Here is a 25,545-nt window from a genome sequence, read left to right as displayed (position 1 = left end):
TGAGAATGCTGGGCCAGACTAGACGAGCTCAATGCTATACTTTGCCCTGGGCCTCGCCGTGGGAATGTGAGTCAGCCCCTGCTCTCTAGGTCTGGGGGCCCAATACAGCACCCCTCCCCACCTGGGACCCACACAGGTGTCTGGGAGTCACTCACCCCATTGTCATCTTTATTGTCCAAGAGCAGCTTCAGGATCTGGACCTGCAGTTCTTCCACCACTACGGGTGGGGTAGGGAACATGGCCCTCAGGCTCCCAGGGGGTGGCAGGTTTGGGTTAGGGCTCCACCAGGGCTCCCCAAGCCCAACCTAGGCATGGTTACTACCAAGCACCCCCCAAGTATGTACACACCAAAATCTCCCACCCCCTATCCAGTACCCAAGGCAGGGGCCGACCTTCAATGTGCTTCTTGAGCCTGTGGCAGCCCCGTTCATAGGCACGCCGCCGTAGCCGCTCCTCAGCAGTCTCCTCCTTTACCTCCTTCCTCTCTTTGCCCTATGCAGGGCAGGGGGATGAAAGACAGCAGACTTTGCCCAGTACTTACCCAGGCCTACTTCAGATGGAAGACCCCTACCCCCACCCCCAGGACTCCAGGACCAAAGCTGGGGAAGAGGCTTCATGTGCTAAGAGCCAGGTGGCTCAGATACCCTAGGACAGCCCTCACTGTGACCATTGCCACTCCACTCAGTGTCCACCAACCTCCCTGCTGGAGCAGTGGGGCCACCAGGTGGTGGGAATGAGCTCCTGCAGACCAGCCTCCTCCACACGCAGGGGGCTCTTGATGTAAAAGAAGACAACGGACCGGAGCACATCAAAGCTGGTGGTCGTCAAGTAAAGCTCTGCTCACCAAAGGGCACCCTGTACACCATCATGAGTTCTCCCTTGGAAGCCCACCCAACATGTGCCCACCACCAACGGTGCCATTGCTGCTATGTGCCTCTCTCCCCAGACCGTGAACCTTGGGAAAGAACTATGGCTGTCAAGCCCACCAAGCCCCATACCCAGCAGGTGCATGGGAAAGGTTTGTCACAGGAACTGATGACTGTGGGACTAACTGGAGAGAGGGCCTGGTGGCCTCTTCCCAGGCCCCTGTGTCTCCCAGCTTTGTTTCCAACTCCTAGAGGCTGGAAGACCCCAGACCGAGAAGATGGCTACAAACTCAGGCTTCCCAGCTAGGGGCCCAAAGCTAGGATCTCCCCCTTACTCATGCAATTCTTAACACTTTTGGGACACAGGAAGAGTTGCCTCCTTAAAAAAGACCTTGCAGGAACACCCTCTGTGGAATACAAACAAAAGAGCAGGGCTTTGGCTAAAGAGGGCAGGCCCTGGTAACCCTTCCCACACCTCCGTGCAGCCCAAGAGTCTTCAGTCATCTGGAATCCCCTGGTAGAAAGTAGAGTCCTTAGCTTTACCTTCCCTGCTCTATAGAGAAAGTGCTGGGAGGGCTGGGCCCTGGGACAGAGACACACATATTGGGCAGCTCTGGTCCTCCTGTGCCTCCCTGGGGACTCCTGACCAGATGGACACTGCCTTCCCTGGCTTCTGCTGACCCCAGAGGGTGCCACATGTCTGGCCTGCCTGGCAGCAAGGGGAGGATACAGGACGTTGCTAAGCAGAAACTTGCGGGACTTCTCATGCCTCAGGATGGCGATAGTGAGCCGCAGGTAGTGGATCTGTGTGTGGACAGGGGGCACTCAGAGTGGGCAGGGAGGCCCAGGGGGTGTAGGGCAGGGGCAGGAGCTCCCACCTGCAGGCCCAGGTCTGGGACGATGGGTGAGAACCGGTACAGCCGCAGCAGAGACATCATCAACTGCTTCAGGCAATCTTGTATCTCATAGTCCTGGGAGAGAGATGCCAGGAAAGCCATTTTGGAGGCCTTTTCTAAGACCCTCCCCATATCTCCCCAACCCCAGTGGAGCTTGACAGCCAGGCCTGAGGCCAGAGGTCAGGAGCCTTACCTCCATGAAGAGCCACAAGAGGTCCAGGACCTGGTGAACCACAGACTGTGCCTGTGCAGGTGTGCCCTTCTCCACGATGCCCAGCAGGAAGCTCATGAGCACGGCCTCCACCAGGTACACCTTGCGCTGCACCAAGGGCAGGCACTGGTAAGCCTTCCATTGCTCCACTCAGGGCACCCCTGCCCTGGCACATGGCCAAGGCTGTGCTGAAGGCCTGGGCCTCAGGCACAGAGCCTTGGGCCCTTTGAGTAACCCCAACACAGAGATGAACTCTTCTGGGGTCTAATTGAGGGACAAGAAGGGCCACTGCCCCACAGCCCCTTTTGGACTTCGCATGTACAGTTTCCTCGGCCTGTGACGCCATTACCCTCCAATTGTCTTTCTAGGACATCCCCTGAATCCCTCAGCTAGAAGTGTCCCCTCCCCTCAGGAGGATCCCAGCATCCCAGCCCCCAGCACAGCCTGCCTCTTCCCCTTGCTACTGTCCCCTCACCAGGAGAGGTGCGAAATGGTGGAAGATGTGGGCCAGCGTGAGGAGGACAGTGGGCTGGCCCTGCAACTGCCACTTGGAGCTCTCCTTCTCCACCAGCCGCCCTTCCTGTTGGGGATTGGGTAAAGAACGAGGATTGTGAGGGGCAGAGGGCTGTGGAAGGCCCCCAGCTCACCCAGCCCAGACCCTGGCTCACCACGGGGTCCAGCTCCACGCTGAGCACTGCCCTGAAGCAGCCCAGCAACCTTTGTGCCTGCACCAGGTCAGCGCATGGTGGGTCCTGCAGGGGCCGGTAGCCCGTCACTGGGTAGGTGCCACAGAGTTAAGCAAGCTATACCTGATCTGTGGCTCAGAGACACCCACTCCCTCCCCACTGAGACCCCAGAGGAGAGACTTGAGCTCTAGCGCAGGGCTGTGTCGCCTGGTTTGCATAACTGTCCCACTTACTCTCTGTGGAGTGAAGTTTTGCTTGTCACTTCATGTTCTTTACCTGTTCAATGGAGACAATAATGGCACCCATCTAACAAGGTTGCTGCAAGGATCGCTATCCTTTGTACCCACCTAAGCTGCATACTAATCACTTCTTGTGGCAGCCAGGGCCTGCCACCAGCCCACAGCACTTCTGGGGTAGGGAACCCCTTATACCAGCTTCCACAAGAGCTTCTAAATAGCCCATAGCCACCTTCCCAAAATGATATCGTAGAGGACGGCTGCCAAAGTTGAAGGCCACAGATTCCTTGAAAGAGAGGCTGATGGCTGGGAAGTAGGCCATGCCCAGGCCCCTGGATAGGTTCTCAAAGGCCGTGCCCAGTGACACACCATTCCTGCAGGAGAAATGGTCTGTGAGCTAGTGTTAAGATGGATGTGGCTGCCCACCCTCAGGTTACCAAACTTGGCCTGGCCCTATTAAAGGGACCAGGAAACTAAGGGCAGTACAGGGAGGCCCTAGAGGCCTGGCCTGTGTATAGAGGTGAGAGACTCACAGGCAGAAGGACAGAGTACCATCATCCAGGTCGATCAGGCAGCTCACGATGTCCCCTGCCGCCCATGCCTGCCAGGAGAGGAGGCCTTACAGAGGCAAAGACAAACAGCAGCCTGCCTTCTCTGCACCCCCAGCTGCATTTCCAGGACCACCTGGGGGAAACTGGCCACTCTTTGTCCCTTCCCTGGAGCCCTACAGTCCTTCATGGCTGCCCAGAGGCTGTAAACAGGTAGTGGGGATGGTCATGGGCAGGTGATGGTCAAAGGGCTTGGCCCTCACCTTGCCATAATTTGTCGTGGTCACGTTCCATTTGCGCACCCGGTTGCCATCATAGGCATAGGAGTTGTGTGTATCTCCAACCCCCTCCTAGGGAGGAACTGCCTGTGAGGTTGGGGAGAGGCAGGCAGGGGCAGAGCCAGAGCCCACCAGTCACCAACCTTGGACCCACATGGCTCTAGAGAAGGGGGATGATGCTCTGGGGGAAGGAATGAAGGGTGTTTTCTGGGCTGGGGTAAGACACATTCCTTCTCCAGAGTCCAGGTTAGGGTCCTGAGCAGGTCTGAAGGGCTGTCAGAGCCATGATGAGGCCTATGGCAGGAGAAGGTCTCCCTGGGAGGGATCCCCTCCCCTGCATGTACCTCCTGATTGAAGCGGCAGTTGATGGTGCACCAGCCAATCTGCATGAGCCCCTGGGAGGAAATGAGCACCTCGTAGACCCATTTCCCTGGAAAGAGCTGAGTTAGACCCATCAGGTGGACAAAGACTGCCTCTTGCTGCAGGCCTGGGCCCGCAATCTTCCTCCCAACTCCCTGGGCCATAGTGGAGTAAGGTCTCACCCTTGTAAACGCATGTGGTAGAGCGGATAGTGCCAAAGTTGCTGTGTCCAATCACCTGGATGAAGAGGGGTGGTGAGCTTCCTCCCAGGCACACAAAGTGCCTCTCTAAGGGAGAAAGACCCCATCCCCAAGTGAGATAGTCCTGGCAATACTTGCCTGTCATGGCCAATGCTGCACTGTGCCTAAACATGGTGGGAGGGGCTAGGCCAGTGTCAGGAGGAATTCTGGGCCAGGGGCATGATGCGAGGAGCTTAGGGTTGTGCTGGGAAGGGCATGGGGCCGGGGCTATATTAAGAGGGTTTCGAGGCTGTCAGGAGAGTTGGGGCTAAGGACACAATGGTCTGAGGCCATGTCAGAATGCGTTTATGGCTGCAGCCCCATCAAGATGAGTAGAGAGACTAGGGCCACACCAGGAGGAACGTGGGGCTGGGTCAGAAGGGGCTGGACCTGGGGCTCCACACCTCACCCTCACTCACCCCCAGGAGGTCATCATCCACCAGGAGAAGCCCCTCAAAGCCACCTGTATGGTCCAGGACTACAGTGGATGGGCCGAGCCGCCCTTCAACCTGTCCTGAAAAGGAGAGAGGTGTGGAGTCAGGCAGGGCAGAGGGGCTGACGGAACATACAGGGTGCACTGAGCTCACCAGAGAAGGCTCCAGGGCCCTCCAGGTCCCAGCTCTGTACCCCCCAATCCCATTCCAGAGGTTGCTACGTACCCTGGCTTTCCTCACCCTCACTGTCCACCTGTAGTAGCTGGTCCAGATGCTCTGGCAGGTTCTGGAAGTTCAGGGGTTTCCTGGGGAGAGTAAGAGGCTGCCAGGTGCCCACAAGTCCTTGAAATCAGCCAGATGACACTAAACCCCTCTCCCATCCTTTCCCCTGAGTATCAGAAGGTGGCTGCCTAGACTCCAGAAAAAAGGGCTATGCCAAGTCCTAGACTGGCCTGCTGGGGTTCAGAAGGCTTATCCACTAAATCAAAAACCATAACCAGTCCAATTTGGTGCATCTCAGGTCTGTTAAAAAAAAAAAGGTCCTCTCTTGGTTACAATGCAGTATTATAACACCAAGGTCAAGGGTTTGGATCCCTGTACTGGCCATATGCTAAAAAAAAAAAAGAAAAAGAAAAGAAAACAGCCTTCTTTAAGCCTTAATTCCCTCATCTATAAAAGGGAACAATAGCTGTATGTCAGAGAAGCTGTGAAGATTCCAAGGAATAACCTGTGCTCCCTGCATAGCCCATAACCTGTCTACTCTCAGAGGTTGATTATGGCTGGAAGAAATGCCAGTCCCTAAGGTGGTCATACCAAGGCCTTGACCTAGGCCCATGGTTCCTTTGGGGACAGACTTCCAATCTCCCCACCACTCACACCCAGCCATGGAATATGTGTTGAATACACATACTGGCATTATGAAGGGCTCAATCCTCTGAGCTGCCGCCTGGCTCTTTCCTGTACCCACCTGTCCATAGACGGCCAACTAGAGCACATGGCCAACCTACCTGCCATCTGCCCCAGGCAAAAGGGCTGGGAAAATCTGTCTGGGTGGCCCCTCATCCACTCAGTACACATGCCCGGAAGAGAAAGGGCACTGCCTAATGCTAGCCAGCTCTGTCCTGAGCTCAGCTGCTAAGAATAGCATAGCAGGGAATGGGGTGATGGTAACCAGCAGAACTCAAGCAGAACAGAGGCCATCTGGATCCAGCCCACAGTCTTCCAGCACCTGCTCTTCCACTTTTAATCCCAGTTCCTATCCCACTCATCCATCTAGACAGTAAGCCTGGAAGAGGACATAGACGAGCCAAAGCAACAACTCCCTGACAAGATAGCAATGACCCAGGCTCAGAGACCACATGTTCCCCTGTTGTAAGCCACTACTGACCCTGAACTGCAAGGAGGTGGAGATCACCTCTGCTGAGCCCCAGGCCAAGGTCAGGCAGCAGCTATGCAGTGGGGTGCCCAGACAGTAGCATGGAAGGCAAAGCCAACGCCATCTCTAAATACCCCAGTGGGCCCAAGAATAGAGGCGGCTTCCTCAAAAGCACTTCTTGCAGGCCCACATTTGGAAGGGTTACTCTTGTGCCTGCCCCCAAGAGCAGACTGCACATAGCTGTGGGCAGCTAGTCTAAGACAGCCTCCACTGAGAGCCTGCAGCATGGCCCATTTGATCAACCCCTGCACTTGCCTGCCCTTTCTGGATTTCCCAGGTCCCAGCCCAGGGCCCTGCTTCCCCAGAACCACTGACTGATGGCCCTACCACCTGCTCTAATTCCTGGCAGCCACAGCACCAGCACCAGCAGGACCATCTCTGGTATCACATGAGGTAGGGATCAGATGGCCCTGGGAACAGGCCAGGAGTGCTGGGGTAGGGATGGGCTGTAGCCCTCTGCAAGTAGAAACCCTCTGACAACCAAAGCCACTTAAATAGAACAGGCAATGATGTTGGCTTTGGGGCCTGCCCAAAGAGCAGAGATTGTGAAGTACAGAAAAGCTGAGGCTGGTGAGGGGCCGGAGAGATAAGGACACCCAAGCCTCACTGCAGGGAAGGAGAACCTACATGATCCTTTGAAGAAATAATTTGTCAACAGTCTTAAAAGTGATTCAGTTCAAACACTAGCCACATGACCCCAACCCTAGGCATCCTCACAGAATTGTTTACAGGAGCACAAAGTCCCTCCAAACTAGGGCAGTGCTATGGGCCACGGCAGACTCCAGCCCTAAACGATGCCCACCAAGATCAATCCTAATGTGAAAAAATATTCGTGGGATAACATTTGATGATAAAAATAGGATTCAACTTTCTACAGACTTTTGGAAATGAGGGATATATTCATTACCTTGACGGTAGTGATAGTTTCACAGGTTATATGTATGCTAAAGCTTACCAAATTGCGCACTTTAAATATGTGCAGTTTATTGTAATGTCAATTACAGCTCAATAAAAAGTTTTTTAAGAAAAGAACTGAAGGTGACAGAAAGTTTTTTTTTTTTTAATTTGTATACAACATAATCCACACTATATACATTATGAGATAAAGAAAACAGAAAGGAATCACATGCAAATGGCCATTTTAGAATAACGAGATGACAGGTGATTTTCTTTCTTCTGTTTCTAAGTTTCCACTAAAGTGTGAACTTATAACTTTTTTATAGACTAAACTTAAATGTATTAAACTTGCAAGGAAAAGGGCTTGGTGGGGTTTTACTTTACAAAATCAGGCAGAGGCTACAAGGGGCCGGGAGGGGCAGAGGTGTGGGCAGGTACACGCAGGGCTAGATGCTGAGTGTGGAGTAGGTGCCGGGTGCTATGCTTGGCACTGAACACAACCCATCTCCCTGACCTCCATAACACCCTCATAAGAAAGGAAACAGCACTGCCTGGAGAGAGGAAGCAGTGGAGTCCAGAAGGCAGACTCTCTGGCCAGAGGTCTCACAGCCAGGAACAGACTGAGAACAGAACCCAACCCAGTATGCCTAGAGCCCAGGCTCCCCTTCCCCACAACTGCAGCTTCCGGCCTCTGTTCTGGCCCAGCAGAGTGAGGAGGGGCTACCCACCCAGCCGTACCTGCTGGTGGCTGCAGGGGGTGCATGGCCAGGAGAGGAAAAAATATGGTGCAGGTAGTCATTCAGCAGCTTCTCGTGCACAATGCCTGGGCCACAGGTCAGAAGGGAGAAAAGGATCAAGTGGTCAGCACAGCTCCTGGCCTCTGCTAGCCCCAGAGACTGCTGGTCCTAGGCCAACAACTTGGGTCAGAAGAGCAGCCATGTTGGGAGCACTGCTCCATGGTGGCTGGTGGAGAAGAACTGACTTCACAGGAACAAGGGATGCAGCAAGGTCTAAGGCTCACTGGACCTGGGACTTTGCTGCCTTTGTCCCTTCCTGTCCTTCCCCCAACAAAAGGAGCCTCCTCTCTGCCTTGCCAGCCCTTACCTGTGACCCTGGATTTCTCCGCATCTGAAGTCAGCCTATAGCTCTTGCGGGAGAAAGACATGCCGGTCCCCCTGGACGCCATTCTTCATCTCTCATGGGCAGCCAGTGGTCCTGGAGGCTGAGCCAGATGCAGAGCCTGTCTACTGAAGGCCAGCCAATGGCCCCACACCTGACCTCAATCCTGCGATGGTAGGAAGGCTTGGCAGCAAGGCAGGCCAGAAACATGCACAATCACACACATACCAACCCAAGGCAGGGGAAAGCAGGGGCTCCCAGCTTCCTATACAGGGAAGGTACGTGGAGTCCAAACCCATGTGATAGGGACCACGTCTTGTTCCCAGCTGTGTCTCACTGCCCAGCACAGGACCCAGCAGGGAGCAGGTGCTAGATATATGTTTGCTGAACCACAACTAAATGCCTTAGCTTTAGGAAAATCAGACCAAAATGTCCAAAGTGAGGTGGCCTAGGGGCAGAGCTCCTGTATCAATCTCACTTGTAAGCCACACTGGCCCCAGCTCACATCCAGAAGAGAGAACCCTACAGCACATTCCCCAAGTGCAGACCACCACTAGTCTGGCCATCTCCAGCCAAAAATTCCACTTACATCCCTGACGCTAGGACCTCTTTCCTCAGCCCCAGATTCCTCCCTTTGCTTGTTCACGGTCCTGCTAGTTTTCTTGTTCCCACTCACACACACAGCCTCCAATCTCATCCAAGCATACACCACCTTTGCTCAGCCCTCATCGCAGACTCCATTGGTCTTTCTACTGCCATCAGTCCCTCACATATCATGTTGTTGCCACTCCTGCTCCAGAACCTGCTCTAAGTCCTTGGTGCTGTCCAACACAGTAGCAACCAACCACATGGGATTATTTAAATTTAAATTCAAGTTTAAAAAATTAAAAATTCAATTCTCAATTACATCAGCCACATTTCAAGGGTTCAGTGAACACATGTGGCAATGGTTACAGAATTGGACAGATGTGGAATATTTCCACCGTCACAGAAAGTTCTATTAGCGTGGCTCCAGAGCTTGGGCCTCCAGCACTGCCTTAAGCCAGCACTCCCTTTTCTGTAGCTCAGTCTCTTATCTCACCCTAAACAGGTCCTCTGCTCCCACCAAAAACACTTGCCCGTCTGCACCACGCCTGCCCCTTGGGAAGGTGATTCTTCCTCTCTGTTGCCCACCACGGGCCCTCAGTGGGCGTCCATGATCAGTGGCCCCCTCACACCAGAGCCTTTGCAGGACTGATTAGACATGGTCATTCATTTGATCGGCAAACCTTCCAGACATCCACTCTGGGTGTTAGGTGCTGAAGACTTAGGTGAGAGGAGGAATCTACCCCTGCTCAGAGGCTACCTGCCACGACAATCCTGTCCAGCCCCGCCAAGGGATCCTGGATCAGAACGGAACCGACTCCATCTCGGAGCCCAAGGACGCCGAGGGCAGCGCATGGCTTCCCCAAGTCGCCCCCGCCTGGCCCCAAGCTCCGGATGACCTGCCAGGCCAGCCCCCGCCTGCAGTCCCGCACCACAGGCCGCAAACCCCACGCAGCGGGCGCCCTCGCACTTGAACGGATGGCGCCACGAGGGGAGCCGCGGGGACCCGCCCCGCTCAGAGCCGGGCCTCCCCTCACTCACCCCAAGCCTCGGCTGCCGCGACCCGGCTCACAACATCCACCCAGCCTCTCGGCTACGGCGCCCGCGCAGGGCCAAACCTCGTGCCTGCTCGCGCGCCTTGCTGCCAGCCGCGCACGCGCACCGGTCCCGCGGGCTGTCAGGGGATTCCCTTCGCGGCTTCTCGCTGCGTTGTTCCCGGCCTCTCAACTTCGCGGGAAGGCCCAACCGCCTCCGACCCCCGCCTGCCTTGGGCTAGGGGCGCTCCTAGCCCAGCTGTGGCGGAACGCGATGTCCTAACTCGGATCCCTAAGCTGCTTTTCTCACTCCAACCCATACCTGGAGGCCTGGCCCAGATGTCCCCTAGGACGTCTGAAAGGTAGCTCCTGCCTGGGTCCCGCTACCTGTCACCCTCACCCCTATTTAGGTCCAACGGGCAGCCTCGCTCACCTTTCTTTGGATGACTCTTCTGGCGGGCGAGGTGAATCTCCCTGGGCTCTGCTGCCAGGGGTGTGGGCTGACAGCTGGGGCCGATAAGGCAGCAAAAGGGGGAGGAAGCTTTAGGGCTGGAGCAGGTAATGTTTCCCACTTTTTAGGGAAAGATAGAAGTTCATAAAAGTTTATTGTCATCACTCAGGGTCTGGAAACTCTGGCAGCTCCCACGTCCACAATGCCTGTGGGTAGACTAGGCTGCAGTGGGCTTCACTCCCCACCGCAGGGACCTCAAATGTTCACACTGAACTTTCCTAATACCTGCCCACTACATAGGGAAGCCTCTCAGGGATCTAGCTGTACCAGGGTGAGGGCCCTTGCACCTGACCTACCTGCAGGCCTGAGGCTTGACCCCACCTGACTCCTGCCACGGGGTCTCAGGTCAGGTCTCAGTGGCCTGGAGTGGGGGTGTGGAGCCAGAGCCACCCAATCCCGTAGGGACAGGTTTCACAACTTCCCGGATGGGGCCGTGGGGGTCACAGTGCAGCCTAGAGCCAGGAGGATGGGGTGGCTCCCATTCCTACTGCTTCTGATGCAGGGCTCAAGGGCCCCTGGTGAGTGCCCCCCACCCTGATCCCCATCTCCCTTTAGGAAGGGATTGGCCCTAGGCCCATCCTACTATTCTAGCCAGGAGCTCATTTCCCTACTGGGCATAGAGCAGTGACCTTGGCTCTGGGAATACATATAGGAGGGTACTTTAAAAGGTCATGTAGGCACTGGCCTGTTAGCTCAGTTGCTTAGAGAGCGGTGTTATAACACCAAGGTCATGGGTTCGGATCCCAGTACCAGCCAGCCACAAAAAAGGGAAAAAAAAAGTTCATGTAAACATTTTCATTATCTTTCAATTCTATTTTTACAGGAACTTTTTGAAGTACTCTTGTACTTGCCACCCACTCAGGCCTCCATTAGCACATCAACTATAGCACTGAAGCAGTATTGGGACCATGCAGATGTACATACACAAGCAGGCAGCGACCCCTCCTGAGCCTGACCTATTCCTATAACCTAGCATATGCCTTTGTGCTAGTGGGAGCCCAGATTTGGAGTCAGAATGCCTAGGCTGGGTTCCTGCCTGGGTAACATGATGGCTCTATCTTAGCATTCTCATTTGAGAGATGAGATGGGGCAAGCTCCATAGGGCAAGCACCATCACCCACTGCTTTCACGGAGTGTATATGTTTAGACCTGAGCCCAGTTCCTGGTAACAGAAGTACTGGTAATAATGACCAAGTCTGGGCCTGCTTCCCCCACCCTAAGCAGGGGGCCTGGGCTTGTTCTTGAAAGTGCACACAGGGCCCATCCCAGAGGCCTTGTAGATTTGATCCACTGAATGAATAGTGTGGACACGCCAATATACGTGCACTGACATGCATAGCCAACTGCCCTGTGCCAACCCATGCCCATCCTGCAGGGCAGCGCTCGCCACTGAATGACTTCCAGGTGCTCCGGGGCACAGAGCTGCAACACCTGCTACACACAGTGGTGCCAGGACCTTGGCAGGAGGATGTGGCAGATGCTGAGGAGTGTGCCAGGCGCTGCGGGCCACTACTGGACTGCCGGTGAGTGGCCACGGGGTCTAGATAAGACTAGGAACAAGAGAACTTGGGCCACTGGGTAAAGCTGTGCCTTCTCTTCCCTAGGGCCTTCCACTACAACGTCAGCAGCCACGGTTGCCAATTGCTGCCATGGACCCAGCACTCACCCCACACACGGCTGCAGCGTTCAGGACGCTGTGACCTCTTCCAGAAAAAAAGCGAGTGGCTGCGGAGACGGGCAGGGCTGGGGATAGGGACCCCAGGGCCTCAGCCTACGTTTACCTTCCTTCTCTTACTCTCAGACTACGTACGGATCTGCATTATGGATAATGGGGTTGGGTACCGGGGCACCGTGGCCACGACCGCGAGTGGCCTGCCCTGCCAGAGCTGGAGCCATAAGTTCCCCAATGATCACAAGTGAGACAAACACCTTCCCTCTGTCCCTGCCCGAAGTCTTCCCACAGCACGCACTACGGCGTCACTCTCCGCCCCCAGGTACACGCCCACACTCCGGAACGGCCTGGAAGAGAACTTCTGCCGCAACCCGGACGGGGACCCCGGAGGTCCCTGGTGTTACACGACGGACCCTGCCGTGCGCTTCCAGAGCTGCGGCATCAAGTCCTGCCGGGAAGGTAAGTGGCACCGAGTCAAGCTCGGTAAGGGAGGGACAGGCCCACGCCCGTCCACGAACGCACTGGCTCTGTGTCTCTAGCCGCTTGTGTTTGGTGCAATGGCGAGAATTACCGCGGCTCGGTGGACCGCACTGAGTCGGGACGGGAGTGCCAGCGCTGGGACCTCCAGCGCCCGCACCAGCACCCCTTCGAGCCTGGCAAGTACGTGTGGGCTGGATCGGCGCCCTGGGGGCGGGACTATGGGAGGGTCCAGGACGCCAGGGGCGGGCCTCTATATAAGGCAATTGGGCGAGGCCAGTCGGGGCCCGAGTCCCGGGGTCTTGTGTCCCAGGGTCTTGTTCGCGCCCTGCTACCGTCCCCAGGTTCCTCGACCAAAGTCTGGACGACAACTATTGCAGGAATCCTGACGGCTCCGAGCGGCCATGGTGCTACACCACCGACCCGCTGCTCGAGCGAGAGTTCTGCGACCTTCCCAGCTGCGGTAGGTGGCGGGGACCGGGCCTGGGAGGGTACCTGGGAAATGTAGGGGGCATGGACTAGCTGGGGAGGGAGGAGGGGCTGGGTATGACCCGACGGTGGGTTGAGAGCAAATCCTGCTGAGTACCATAGACTGGCAAGAGGTGGGCCCATTGCCACCTCCAGCCGAGATCCCAGCACCCGCTCGGGGTCCGACTTGCCTCGATTCATACAAGGGCCCGAGTCACAGCAGCGCCACGAAGCGACAACTCTCAACTGCTTCCGCGGGAAGGGCGAGGGCTACCGCGGCACAGCCAATACCACCGCCGCGGGCGTGCCCTGCCAGCGTTGGGACGCGCAGAGCCCGCATCAGCACCGCTTTTCGCCCGATAAATACGCGTGCAAGTGAGGCGGCGGGAGGGCACTGGGGGCGTACTCCTACGGGTGGGACCGGAGAAGGGTGGCCCAGGGGCGGGGCTTCAAGGAAGGCGGGGCCTGGGGCGGAGCTGGAGGCCGGGCTCCCGCCGCAGGCTGTCTGGGGGGCGGACTAAGTGGTTCCCCGCCGGGGCTGAGGGGAGCGCCTACCCAGGGACCTTCGGGAGAACTTCTGCCGGAATCCCGACGGCTCTGAGGCGCCCTGGTGCTTCACATCGCGGCCCGGCATGCGCGTGGCCTTCTGCTACCAGATCCGGCGCTGCGCCGACGACGTGCGGCCCGAGGGTGAGACCCGAGGAGGGTGATGGAGCCGGGGCTGGAGGCGCGGAGCCGGCGGGCCGGGGCAAAAACGGGGTCTGACGGCCGCGTCCGCCCTCCCGCCTTAGACTGCTACCATGGTGCAGGGGAGCGGTACCACGGCTCGGTCAGCAAGACCCGCAAGGGCGTCAGGTGCCAGCACTGGTCCGCCGAGACGCCGCACAAGCCGCAGTGAGTCTGTCGGCGCGCCCGGCCCCGTCTGGGCCTTTACTCTTGGGCGGCTCGCCTTGGAGTCTCAGACGGAGCCTGGAGTGGGTTTGAGACTACCGTGCTGATTTTGCTCCGCCTCCCGCCTAGGTTCACGCCCACCTCGGCCCCGCACGCACAACTGGAGGCGAACTTCTGCCGAAACCCAGACGGGGATAGTCATGGGCCCTGGTGCTACACTATGGATCCAGGGACCCCATTCGACTACTGTGCCCTGCGACGCTGCGGTGAGCACTGGTGACACTCCCCCATGACCCAGCCTCAGAATCGCCCCCCTCCACTAAAGGCAAGCTCCCTTAAGCCAGGTGAACTTGATCTTTCAGATGATGACCAGCTGCCGTCCATCCTGGACCCCCCAGGTGCGGACCTGGGCGAGTTGTGGGTCGGGGCCCCTTTACTCCCCACCTCCACCCAGTCTGGGTTTCTCCGGCCTGCCCCATCCTCCAGACCAGGTGCTGTTTGATAAGTGCGGCAAGAGAGTAGATCGGCTGGACCAGTGGAGTGCCAAGCTTCGAGTGGTGGGGGGCCAGCCAGGGAACTCACCCTGGACAGTCAGCTTGCGCAACCGGTGAGGCACAACTGCCTGTCTTTCCAAGAGAGAAATTGAGACTGTGTCCTCAGTGGTTATGCCAGTGGGGCATGGGAACCTGTCTCTAACCCGAGGTCCTAGCCAGTAGATGGCAGGTCCAGCATGTGTTCCAGGACTCACTGTTCCCTCTTCCCTCACTGGCCCTCACTTCTCCAGGCAGGGCCAGCATTTCTGCGGGGGGTCCCTAGTGAAGGAGCAGTGGGTACTGACTGCCCGGCAATGCTTCTCCTCCTGGTGAGCCTCCCTTGGGTCTAGGGACCCAGCCCCATCCCCTTGCCTTCATCCTTCTCCAGCCACCTTCCCCAGGCAAGCCAACAAGTGAGCCTTGGGACAGCAGACTGGGAGTCAGGAATGATCTAACAGAGCTTCTCTACCAGCCATATGCCTCTCATGGGCTATGAGGTGTGGCTGGGCACCATGTTCCAGAACCCCCAGCCCGGGGAGCCAGGCCTGCAACAGGTCGCAGTGGCCAAGATGGTATGTGGGCCCTCAGGTTCCCAGCTTGTCCTGCTTAAGCTGGAGAGGTATATGAGCAAGTTGAGAGGGTGTGAGATGGGGCTGGGCCTGTGGCCTCAGGCCCTGAGTGTCCCCATTCCTGCTAAAGATCTGTGACTCTGAATCAGCGCGTGGCCCTGATCTGCCTGCCCCCTGAGCGGTATGTGGTGCCTCCAGGGACCAAGTGTGAGATCGCAGGCTGGGGTGAGACCAAAGGTAAGAGCACAGTGAACGGGTATGGATGCTCCAGGCCCTGGATCCTGCCCAAGGACTCTCCTTCTTCCCATCCCCCCTCACTGTAGGTACAGGTGATGACACAGTCCTAAATGTGGCCTCGCTGAATGTCATTTCCAACCAGGAGTGTAACGTCAAGCACCGAGGACGTGTACGGGAGAGTGAGATGTGCACTGAGGGACTGCTGGCCCCTGTGGGGGCCTGTGAGGTCAGTGGCAGAGCCCCTGGGCCAGCCCAGGGTGGGTTGGTTGGGAGAGATGGAAATGCACTACTTCATTCCCAAGGGGGCTAGTCATTGCGGTGGTACAGGGTGCTTACCAGTTCTCCCACCTGCCAGGGTGACTACGGGGGCCCACTTGCCTGCTTTACCCATGACTGCTGGGTCTTGGAGGGAATTATAATCCCCAACCGAGTGTGCGCACGGCCCCGCTGGCCAGCCATCTTCATGCGTGTCTCAGTGTTTGTGGACTGGATTCACAAGGTCATACGGCTGAGCTAGGCCCACCTTGACCCCATGTGCCTTGGGGAGGATGAAACTTCCTGTCAGACATAAAGCCATCTTTTCTCTTTATGCCTGTGCAGAGTGCTTAGCCTCTGCTTCTAAGGAACAAGTTGGTGACTCTTTGCTAGGGCTTGGGTGGCTTGAGCCGAGCATACCTGGGCTGGGTGGTCTGACGCTGGAACTACCTTAGCCTGTGGGTGTTCTGTGGAAGAGCAACAACTCACTAGTTTCCCAAACACACTCTTGGGAGAGGAAAGGTGGTGCAGGGAGCTTCTAACAGAAGGGGCTGCAGCAGAGAGAACTAGCCTGGTACAGAGTCCCAGTTGGCCAGGACAAGGGCTGAGCCTCTCACTGACCCCTCCCCTCTCACACTGGAGGCAGATGAAGCCCTTGTGGCTACCATACACAGGGCCTAGGATCTCTGAACCCCAAGGTGGGGGCTGTGGTTGCAGATGGCTTGGTACAAAGTACCAGTAAGAACCAGGCTCTGTGTCCTCATTTATTATTACTACATAACCCACATTCCTCTGCCCACTCATCCATGGAATCCAGGGCCCAGGAAGCCTCTCACTGCTCTGCCAGACCTTGGAGCTCCCCAAGAGTGGAGCATGGCATGGGCTGACCAGCTCATGCAGAGTGGCAGGGCTTCAGCTGCCCAAGTGCGTGCGCAGCCAGAGCACAGCATTCATGAAGCTGTCTGACTCCACCTCCACCTCTGACAGTGCATGGGTGCTTTTGGGATAGAGCAGGAGCCTGTAGGGGTTGGGCAGCAATGTTTAAGGTTGGGGGGTCCTCCCCTGCTCACCTGCCTACCATATGCCAAGGGTGTCCTGCTGCACTCACCGAACAGGTACATTCCGGGCCTTAAGGGCACGGTAATACTCTATGCCCTGCTTAAAGGGCACACGCCTGTCCTCCTGGCCCAGCATCAGTAACAGCGGTGTCTTCACCTGAGGGTGGGGAGCAGTGGTGAGCTGGGGCCTGGAATCTGGGCGGCATACAGGACAAGGAGGAGGGCCACATACCTGAGGGATGTATTTGACGGGAGACTTATCCAGCATCTCGGCCCACACACTGAGGTCTGGCAGGTGGTCACTACTGTAAGGAAAGCCAGTCTCCACCACACACCTGCAAGGGACAAGCTGATGTGGTCCCAGGAATTCTGGGGCCTGCAAGGGCTCCATGAGAATATGGGGTAGGGTGGAGAAGGGCAGGGACCTGTAGTGCACACCAACCAGTCAGGAATATCAGTGGAGCCTATCATGGAGGCGATGTTGATCACGGGGTTCCGAGCCACGCAGGCGCTGTAGTTCTCCGGGTACTGACCAATCAGGTGGCAGGAGAGGAAGCCACCATGGGAACCACCCATAAGGGCCACTCGGCTTGCATCGAAGTGCTCCTCCTGGAGTACCTGCTCCACTGCAAACTACAGGGTGGGGCACAGCATGCTGCAGCCAGCTGCCTGCCGAGCTGAATGGAGCCACACTCCTGACAGCCCACTCTCCAGCCTGTCCAGAAGCCCAGCCCCCTGCTACCTGGACATCCTTCACATCCTGGTGGCCCACGTTGCCTGGGAGGGAGAGGATGCTGTCCTGGCCAAAGCCCGTGGAGCCACGATAGTTCACTGGAAGCCGGGGAGGGACCAGACAGGGCAGTCAGGCAATATTCCCAGCCCCTAGACATCCTTTCGCACATCAGTGAAGTGGGCCCTAGAACCAGCTATACCCCAGACTCAAAGGGAAGGGGCCAAGAGATTTGAGGCTGCTGCCCAGTGACCACAGCACCCTTTACATGGAAATCCCAAGTAAGTCCATGTAATCACCATGCCGTGGGGCCTGAGGCTGGGCCAGGACAGTTCCTGGTAGTAGTTACTAGGTCCAGGTGACAGAAATACCTAAAGATTAGGGTGGCACCCATGGTGCATAAACAAAGCAGGCCCACCCCGTCACTCCACCATTGCCCTAACAGAGCCGCAGGCCCCTGCTCACTCACCTAGTAGCACTGCAAAGCCCATCTTGCAAAGCATGGCTGGGAACAGCATCCAGGCAGTGACAAAGGATGAATGGGGCCCCCCTGCAGACAGGGATCAGAGGGTGAAAGAACAAGCTAGGAGGCATGGTGTGAGGGCAAAGGCTTAAGGGGCAGATGCCTACCGTGGGGCATGACCACCATGGGCACCTGCGTCTTATCTGGAGGGTTGCTAGGCTGCAGAAGGATTGCTTCAAAGTCAAGGCCAGCTGCAGAGAGAGGGCAGCAGTCAGCAGGGCCAGTGCTACTGCTCAGAGTCTTCCTCAGCCAAGACCCCATCTACAGCTGCTGGTCTGGGGCTAACCTTTGGAACAGAGACCTGGCCAAGGTAGCTCACACCATGACATGTGACCTCCAGAAGATTCATACTCCTTCTGCCCTAGTCAGGGAGCTACATTCTCTTCAGGGACAGTATTCTGGATGAAGTGTGGTCACAGAGGCCTTGTATAAGGCCTATTTTCTTTGGGCCTTTGTTTTCCTACCACATATAACATGGCGTGGTGGTGCCCAGTTCTGATACCCACAGCAGGTGCTCAAAAGCCTCGATATTACTCCTTGTAACCATCCACAAGAAGAACAGAAAACCACTTGGAAGTAATCCCAGGAAACCCCACAATGTAAGATAGGAGTCAAGAAAGGTCTGTGCAGATGCTGTGTGCTGGGGAACCTAGAGAAGGCATCCCTCTTCCCCTGGCTCAGCTCACCATACTGCATGTTCTCTTGATCTGAGGGTGGCTGTAACACCCGGATGCCCCAGTGGATGTCAGGAATGGGCTCAGCCTCCTCCAGGGACACCCACAACACTGACTGCTCCTTCCCTGCAGGAGGCAGGAATCCAACTTTCTGCCAAGGGGAAGGAATGTGTCATAGGTGGCTTGGCTGGCTGCCTCTCTGCCCTTCTACTTCTGCCCAGAGTGGGAGGTAGGCAGCTCTCACTATGCTGGACCTTCTACCCACTTCCAGAGGTGTAGTATGGATTCCTTCTGTGAGCTGGTATATACCAAGGTACACACACACACAACCCTCCCTACACACACACACACACACACACACACAAGCACGCACACCCCTCCCTCCTCAGCTTCTAGGCTCTGCTGTCTCCCTATGTTCTGTAATACCAAAGGACCCGGTACTTCCCCAGGTAGCACGTTCTGTACAGAGCAGACCCTTGCCCAGTAGTTCTTCCCCATGGCTGCCAAACCCTTATGGACCATGCTTGTCTAGGCCTGTGTCTTGGCCGCTCTACATGCTGACCAGGCATGGTCAGACTCCATGGCCAGTTCCCTGGCCTGGGGATGTCTGCCTGCAGAGAACCCCTGCCTCCTGGCCTGGGACCCACCAACACTCACCAGACTTGGGGGTAGGCTGGGCGTGGAGAACTGTGCTACCATGAGATCCCGGTCAATTGTGAGCAGCTTCCAGCTTCCACCTGACCCCCCTGAAGAATGCAGATGCCTCTAAGCATGTGGTAGGGGCCACCATCTTTCTCATCTGCTCTTTGCAGAGTCCCAAGCTGCAGGCTCTATGGAAAGGTGCCCCTTCCATTCTAAGAAGCACCTCTCACAAACACCTAACTGCACATGGCCCTGGGTGCTGCTCAGTTCCTGTTCATCCCGCAGACACTGGCTGTGCCTGGGAACTGCCTGATGTGGGGACACACCAGACCACCAAGAGACATCCATCCACTCCTCAAAGACAATATAGTGTGAAGGGGTGGCAGCAGGGCCCAGGGAGTTGGGTGAGTGCAGAGGAGAGTGCTGATTCTGGGCAGTGGGTCCAAGCAGATTCTGAAGCAGGAATTGTGCGATGAGGTGTAGGTTTGGAACAATACTTTGGTAGTTTTGTGGAGGAGTGGGTACCGTCAAGTCAGGTGAAGGATTCAAAAGACATCTCAGAGGCAGAATCACCAGGCCTGAGTGTGAGGAAGATGGGGGAGCCAAAAGTGGCTTCCTCTGGTCCCTGAGTTGGTAGAGCTGCCTCTGCCTGAGATAGGGCTACCAAGGTTTGGGGAGGGGAAGGATGACTCTGGAAGATCTTGACAAGAGAGTTTTGTAAGCTTTAGGGGGCCGTGCTGAGTCTGGGCCAGGACATATGGAGCTGAGTTGAGTGCTAAAGGGCTGTGGAGCAGAGGAAGTGGGCTGTTGGCTGGGTGAAGGTCTTGTATGGGCAGGGTCCTTGGAGGACGGTCAGTAAACGCTGTGGAACAGTCAGTGGTGTAGAGTGGCCACAAGTGCCACCACTGCCCCACAAGCTCGAGCTCCATACCTGCCCTCTCCCTCACCCCTACTGCCCTGCTCACCAGCTGTTAGGGAGGTCACGCTGCCCACCTGGGTGTCCACAACAAACAGGTCCTGAAGCAGAAGGGAGGCTGCATATGGCACCACATCCAAGAGCTCTATGGGTCCTACCCCACCTCCTCTCTACCCTCTTGGGGACTCCTAGGCCAGGCCAGAGCTGTGAGCAGCTATGGCAAAGACTACTCAGTGCAATCAGGAATAGCCTAAGGGCCTGGGTTCTAATCCCAGCCCCCTCACAACTTTCTGAGGTACCCCAGGCAAGGTAAGGAATGCCTTTGAGCCCCTTTGAGTTAGAATGAGAAACAAATGATATCATACCCAAAAGGAGCCTAGCACACTGTGGATGCCCTCATCCCATCCCTAGGGGAAGGGCTCAGTCCTATCTTCATCAACTGCCTTTACAGAGTGTTCAGGGACCCACCCCAGTGGCAACCCCCTTGTCCCCCAGGTGGACATACCTAGGAGGGGGTTACATCTCTCCCTCAGGAGAAAAAGCCAAGGGGTCCATTGTGGAGCACCAGGGCAGCCAGTCCCCTCAAGGAGAAGTGAGTCCAGGACAGTGACAGACAGGGCTTTAAGGAGCTGGTGAGACCTTGTGGCTGGGTGTTCCACCCAGGGGCCCAGAGCTCTTGGGGGCTGATCACAGGGTCAACTTCTTAACGCAATCAAGGTCCCTTACCTGCTGGCTGCGCTGAGCTGAGTCAAAGACCATTCTCTGGCTGTCAGCCGACCAGCATCCCAAAGGCAGAAGGCTGCAGTAGATCCCAGAGAAGTTCTCTACAAAGATGAGAGGGCTGGGGGCTGTGTCCAGGAGTGGAAGTTTGGGGAATTTGCCCAGGGCCCCTGCTCAAGCACCAGTCAGACCCCTGTAACTTGTGGCAGAACAGCACCCTAGGCAATGAGGAGCTGCCTGAGCAGGGTGCTGAGGGGCAGAGGTCTCTAAGGACCCAGGAGAGACAGAGCTCAAGAGCTTCTGAGAGAAACAGTGGATGCTCAGAAAAAAAGCACTTTCTTTCCAATGAGTTGCTCTTACTGGGCCCCTGGTAGGCACCAGGTGCTTTAAGAAAGATAACACCTGTCTGTCTGCCCATTGTAGTGCTTAGCACAGTGCCTGGCACAGGGCACTCAATAAATACTACCATTTAATATCATAACTCATTTAATCCTCACTACAATCCTACAAGGAAGGCAGGAGCAACCACCCTCTCCACAAATGAAGAAATGGAAGCTCAGGGAGGCCAGGACACTGACCAAGGACACACAGCTACTTCAGAACAGAGCTGAAATTCAGACTAGGTCCCCACTGCTGCAATCTAAAGAGAGGACAAAGAGGCCATCTCTTGTCCATTAGACTCCTGGAACTGACTGGGTGGCTTGAAAAAAAAAGATTCTCAGCCTTCACATCCGTGGGATGGCCCAGGATCCCAAGCAGAACTGTGAATACCTGAGACTGAGACAGGAGCCCTCAGCCAGGAGCCACTCTCCCAGAGACCCGGCTGACTCAAGGATTTAGACTAGACAAAGGTGGTGGGGTGGGTGGTAGGATGATATAGCATCCTTGGGCCCAGGGTCTCTTATACATGACACCCCAGCCTAGTGTACTCTCTGAGACCCACTCGAAGGGGCAATAGATTTAATCAACCATTGGAAAATAAGAAAAATCTAATTACAAATGGCAGTACAGGAATTAAATCATCTTAATTCCCAGCCAGCTTGGGCCACTCTGATCTCAGCTTTTTTCCCTCCTTTCTATCAAAACTGTTCCCTATGGTGAGGGCCCCACTCGCTGTGGAGGCTGGGTATGGGCTAGCTCAGCAGGGAGGGAGGGTCCTCAGAAGGAACCCAGGAAGGAAGAGCTGGGCAGGGATGGAACAGATGGCAGGAAAACACAGAGCTGCAGGCTCCACTGTACCCACCCAGCCAGGCACCCCTTACCTCCTAGCTGCCGAGGCACAATGTCCACCACCACTGAGGTGACCTTGGTATACCAGTCATACTGTAAGGGAACACAGTGGTCAGGCCCACCAGGGATAGGCAGTGCCCTCAGGGCACAGAGCTCTGCACCTGTCCCTTTTTATGATAGCCTCAGGGGAGGGAGAGGGTACCTGAAAGGAGCCTGATGTATCTCCTTTCTGGTGGCTTGGACCAGATACCCGAGGGGGCCTCAGGTAGGCACATCCCTCTGACTTTCACCAAGGGCCAAGAGCTCTTCCTGAGCAGGGACTGGGACAGTGTAACTCTCCACTATATCCCAGCCCCTTGCCGAGCCTGGCTACATGAAGTTAAGAACCAAGGAGAGGAGCATTCTCATAGATGGAGGATGCTTTCAAGGTTGCGAGCCTTAACAGTGCAAAGCCCTCCATGCCGACACTCTCAGCCTCCAGTCCCTGCCTTGAGAGGACAGGCAGAACTCACTCTGCTGCTGAACCCAGGCCAGGAGGGCATCCACTGAGGGGTCCTCAGGGAGATGATGCTGGCCCTTCAGCTCTCACCCACCATCCCTTCTTCTTGATGATCACTCTCTCCCTCACCCCCAACCTCCAGCTCACCAGGCACAACTGGCTACACTGATGATGGGGGACCAGGGATGGATACTGCAGGTAGACGATGCGACACTGGTCTGGGCTCAGCCGGGGAGAAGAGACGGCCAGGGAGTCATCTGAGAGGAGCTCTGGGCCAGATGGAAATGTGAGCGTCATACAGGCTGGCAGGGCCAATGTGTGTCAGCAAAGCACAGGTGGGCACCAGCCACTTACCACACTTGCCCCCAGTAAGGTCCACATAGTACAGGGCTGACCTGGAACCATAAAAGAGACACTCAGCTTCAAGGCCAGCTGGGCTGCAGGGTCCCCTGTCCTGCCCCATTTCCTCACCTGCGATTGGTGCAGAAGCGGATGCCCAGCCGGAAGGGCTCATGCCACCAGCCCACGAACACCACACCTGTGTCTCCAGGGGCCCAAAATGCCTGTAAACAAGACCACAGGGCAGGTGTGAGCAAGGAGCAGTAGCTCAAACAGGACCCCAGACTCCAGGAGGGGCATAGGCCAAGTTGCTACTGACCTGTCCAGGGGACACATTCTCAGGGATCCCCTCAAGTACAGAGATGTTGCCACTCTCGACATCCAGCACACAGAGCACAGGGGTGCTTTTGGAAACCATGTTTTCTCCCCAGTCTTCGTAAAACACATACTGATCCCCCTGAGAATACATGATACTCAATGTTCAGCCCATGAACAAGACCCTGCCCTGCCTGGTAGGAGCCAGTGCCTCCCAGTTGTGACAGGTGCAGTGTGGGAGGGGAGCACACTGAGTCCCGGGGCTTCCCTGCAGGGCCTTCATGGACTGGCCACAACCACGAGCACCTTGATGGCCTGGTCTGGCTTCTTCGGCCTGGCCATCTCATCATCGCTGGCACTGATGTCCAAGGCTTTGGTCTGAAAGAAGGACTCGGCCTTGGGGCGCTTCTTTTCTGCCACATACAACAAGTGTGTCTCCGAGTGCGACCAGGACAGGCAGCCAAAGCAGTCTGGGTGCAGGAGGGCTGGTCAGGGGGTGCCCCGGGGCTATAGCTGCCCCTCTTGTCCACCCCACCTGCTCACCAGTCAGGTGCCTCACCGTCCTCATAAACAGGCCCATGTTTCTCCAGTGCTGACAGATTGAAGCTCTTGAGCTTCCGGTTCTTCTCCCAGACCTGAGGACATGTGGGTGTCAGGCTGTCTGCCCCTCAACAGAGCCTTATCTCTGGGACTGAGTCCCAAGTTGCCTACTAATTGGTCCCATGCAGACTTACCTCTAGGAACTGCTTCTCCTCCCCAGGGCCTGTGCCTCCAGCCTTTCGCAGCACAGCTTTCATGGTGCCTGAAGGAGACTCTCTGCTCAGCATCCTGAGGACATCGGGTAGCAGGCCAGGATTACCTCCCATCCAATGATGGCTCTGTCTTGCTCCCTTACTGGCCATAACCTCTTAGACAAGATACTGAGGCTCTGGCCCCACACCAGCCCCTACAGCACCTCTAGCCCCACCATGGCAGCTGGCCTTGCCTCTCTCTCCTAAGGGCAGGGACTCTATTCTCCCCAGCTCCCAAGGCCACTGTGGGCTCTAGCTGTGGCCTGAATTTGGAGCAAGCCTCCAGTGCTTATCAGACCACATCACCAGAGAGACCTAATGAGCTCCCATGGGGCAGGAACCTAGCTCCTGGCCTCCCTTTTGGGCCCTACCTGCATCCAAACACATGGTGGGTATTCACAAAAGGCTTGCATTGCAGATGGCTGTGGCCTTACCCATAAGCTTCCTCCCTCAAACTTACTCCCCCCGAGTCTCCACACTGTTGCCTGCAGGCCCTGCAAACACCACTGAGTCCCCATCATGGAACACCAGGTACTGGCGGCAGAATCGGATGCTCTCCATGCGTTCCAGGTCCCTCTGGGTCCACTCTGTGAAGGGAGGCATGAGGCTGCTCAATTTGTCTTGGCCAGTCTCAGCCACTACCCCCCTACCCAGCTCTACCTTCCCCAATCTGTCTCCAGACACTGGGTGCAGGCTGGACGACACTTAGCAACCCAAGTTCAGGCCTCCAGGGCCTGAGCTGACAACTTCTTGAATAGAACCCACTACTGCCCCCAGCACCCACCCTGGAATCTTTAGAGTGGCCTGGCATGTGTATGGGATGGGGTGATGGAGGAGAACACGACAAGACCTACACCCTGCATTCAGGCAGGTCTGAGTTCTACTCCCACATCCTCAACTCATGCACTCACGGGCACCATTCTTAACGCCCGCACAGCACGCCCCCATACACTTGTATGCACCGACCTGTGAAGACTGATCCTCCACGCCACTGTTTCCTCCACACACCCGTGTGCACTCAAGAAACGAGCCCTCCACATCCCCCTCCTCTCCACCCGAGTGCACGGCCCCGCTGCCACCCAATTCCCCTCCGTACACACACCGGTGTGCACCGTCCGGTAGCGGCCCCCGTACTGCGTGGTGACCTCCGGGCCCAGGCAGGCGGCGCTCAACGCGGGCTGGCGGCTAAGGCCCCGATACAGCGCCGCCGCCTCCTCGGAGTCGCTCAGCAGCACCTGCGCAAGGGATACACCAGGGTCAGGCCTGGCCCGGGCTGCAGAGACCACACGGACCGCGGGCCGAGCCCTCACCTGACGCTCCATAGTCTCCTTGCGACAGCGGCAGCCGGGGCGAGGCGGGGCGTGTTAGCACCCGGAAGTGAGGCTTCGGGGGGCGGAGCCTGGGGCAGCCCCGCCTGTTTCCGCCTCAGCCCAGCCGGTGATTTGGGACGGGCGGGGCCTTTGACGAATGGGCAAGGACAGTTGGCGGGGGGGCGGGGCCTTGATGGTAAGAAGGCGGCGCCTGTGAGGGAGAAGTCCTGGAGAGCAGGGGGCAGCGACCTCGAGGAAGCGGGACATGTGGGCAAAGTCCCTGGCCTCTTGCTGAGGAGAGGGGGCGGTCCGCTGGAGGAGGAATACGGGAGCGGGACTTTAAGAAGGGGCGAGGTCTGTG

The 25,545-nt window shown here is 56.7% G+C and overlaps 3 protein-coding genes across 4 annotated transcripts in view; 1 reads left to right on the top strand and 2 right to left on the bottom strand.

Moving 5' to 3' along the window:
• Positions 1–9,896, bottom strand: part of RNF123 (ring finger protein 123) — a 28,651-nt gene extending 18,755 nt beyond the window's left edge. For both annotated transcript variants that reach the window (XM_063115439.1, XM_063115440.1), the window contains exons 1-18: positions 9,832–9,896; positions 8,191–8,308; positions 7,825–7,909; positions 4,980–5,059; positions 4,740–4,834; positions 4,264–4,318; positions 4,066–4,151; positions 3,707–3,793; positions 3,429–3,496; positions 3,144–3,269; positions 2,642–2,756; positions 2,449–2,553; positions 1,956–2,081; positions 1,745–1,837; positions 1,597–1,670; positions 697–814; positions 393–492; positions 156–217 (exon numbers count right to left, since the gene is read on the bottom strand). In XM_063115439.1, the coding sequence (XP_062971509.1) occupies positions 156–217; positions 393–492; positions 697–814; positions 1,597–1,670; positions 1,745–1,837; positions 1,956–2,081; positions 2,449–2,553; positions 2,642–2,756; positions 3,144–3,269; positions 3,429–3,496; positions 3,707–3,793; positions 4,066–4,151; positions 4,264–4,318; positions 4,740–4,834; positions 4,980–5,059; positions 7,825–7,909; positions 8,191–8,272 (1,557 nt within the window). In that variant the 5' untranslated portion in view covers positions 8,273–8,308; positions 9,832–9,896. The remainder of the gene's footprint in view (positions 1–155; positions 218–392; positions 493–696; positions 815–1,596; positions 1,671–1,744; positions 1,838–1,955; positions 2,082–2,448; positions 2,554–2,641; positions 2,757–3,143; positions 3,270–3,428; positions 3,497–3,706; positions 3,794–4,065; positions 4,152–4,263; positions 4,319–4,739; positions 4,835–4,979; positions 5,060–7,824; positions 7,910–8,190; positions 8,309–9,831) is intronic.
• MST1 (macrophage stimulating 1) lies at positions 8,635–15,725 on the top strand. Its single transcript, XM_063113394.1, has 21 exons — positions 8,635–8,643; positions 9,573–9,656; positions 9,728–10,029; positions 10,122–10,186; positions 11,711–11,858; positions 11,940–12,052; positions 12,137–12,251; positions 12,330–12,466; positions 12,547–12,667; positions 12,829–12,947; positions 13,159–13,327; positions 13,512–13,642; positions 13,744–13,846; positions 13,973–14,109; positions 14,206–14,241; positions 14,330–14,450; positions 14,628–14,705; positions 14,849–14,995; positions 15,076–15,182; positions 15,269–15,408; positions 15,538–15,725. The coding sequence occupies exons 1-21, from the start codon at positions 8,635–8,637 to the stop codon at positions 15,697–15,699; spliced, it is 2,544 nt and encodes an 847-aa protein (XP_062969464.1). The 3' UTR covers positions 15,700–15,725.
• Positions 15,726–16,197: 472 nt separating this feature from the next.
• APEH (acylaminoacyl-peptide hydrolase) lies at positions 16,198–25,257 on the bottom strand. The gene is made up of 22 exons (XM_063113938.1): positions 25,185–25,257; positions 24,977–25,109; positions 24,335–24,461; positions 23,818–23,911; positions 23,643–23,718; positions 23,390–23,553; positions 23,088–23,225; positions 22,901–22,992; positions 22,784–22,824; positions 22,577–22,698; positions 21,963–22,023; positions 20,707–20,804; positions 20,030–20,081; positions 19,080–19,168; positions 18,435–18,573; positions 17,856–17,939; positions 17,695–17,775; positions 17,238–17,326; positions 16,938–17,128; positions 16,728–16,830; positions 16,546–16,652; positions 16,198–16,455 (listed from the first exon to the last, which is right to left on the bottom strand). Exons 1-22 carry the CDS (start codon positions 25,194–25,196, stop codon positions 16,350–16,352), a joined length of 2,199 nt encoding a protein of 732 aa, XP_062970008.1. The 5' UTR covers positions 25,197–25,257; the 3' UTR covers positions 16,198–16,349.
• Positions 25,258–25,545: the final 288 nt, after the last annotated feature.

The sequence above is a fragment of the Cynocephalus volans genome, chromosome 11 (genome assembly GCF_027409185.1).
Source record: "Cynocephalus volans isolate mCynVol1 chromosome 11, mCynVol1.pri, whole genome shotgun sequence".
NCBI lineage: Eukaryota > Metazoa > Chordata > Mammalia > Dermoptera > Cynocephalidae > Cynocephalus > Cynocephalus volans.
Note: the sequence above shows the minus strand (reverse complement) of the source record. Positions and strands in the feature narration are given on the sequence as shown.

Excerpts from the sequence above, each read along its gene's own strand:
- MST1 (XM_063113394.1), top strand. Across the intron at positions 11,859-11,939 it reads GGGCCACTACTGGACTGCCG|GGCCTTCCACTACAACGTCA; the intron begins GTGAGTGGCCAC and ends TCTCTTCCCTAG. Across the intron at positions 12,668-12,828 it reads CACCCCTTCGAGCCTGGCAA|GTTCCTCGACCAAAGTCTGG; the intron begins GTACGTGTGGGC and ends TACCGTCCCCAG.
- APEH (XM_063113938.1), bottom strand. Across the intron at positions 23,719-23,817 it reads AGGAGAAGCAGTTCCTAGAG|GTCTGGGAGAAGAACCGGAA; the intron begins GTAAGTCTGCAT and ends ACATGTCCTCAG. Across the intron at positions 20,082-20,706 it reads CAGCTCAGCGCAGCCAGCAG|GACCTGTTTGTTGTGGACAC; the intron begins GTAAGGGACCTT and ends CTTCTGCTTCAG.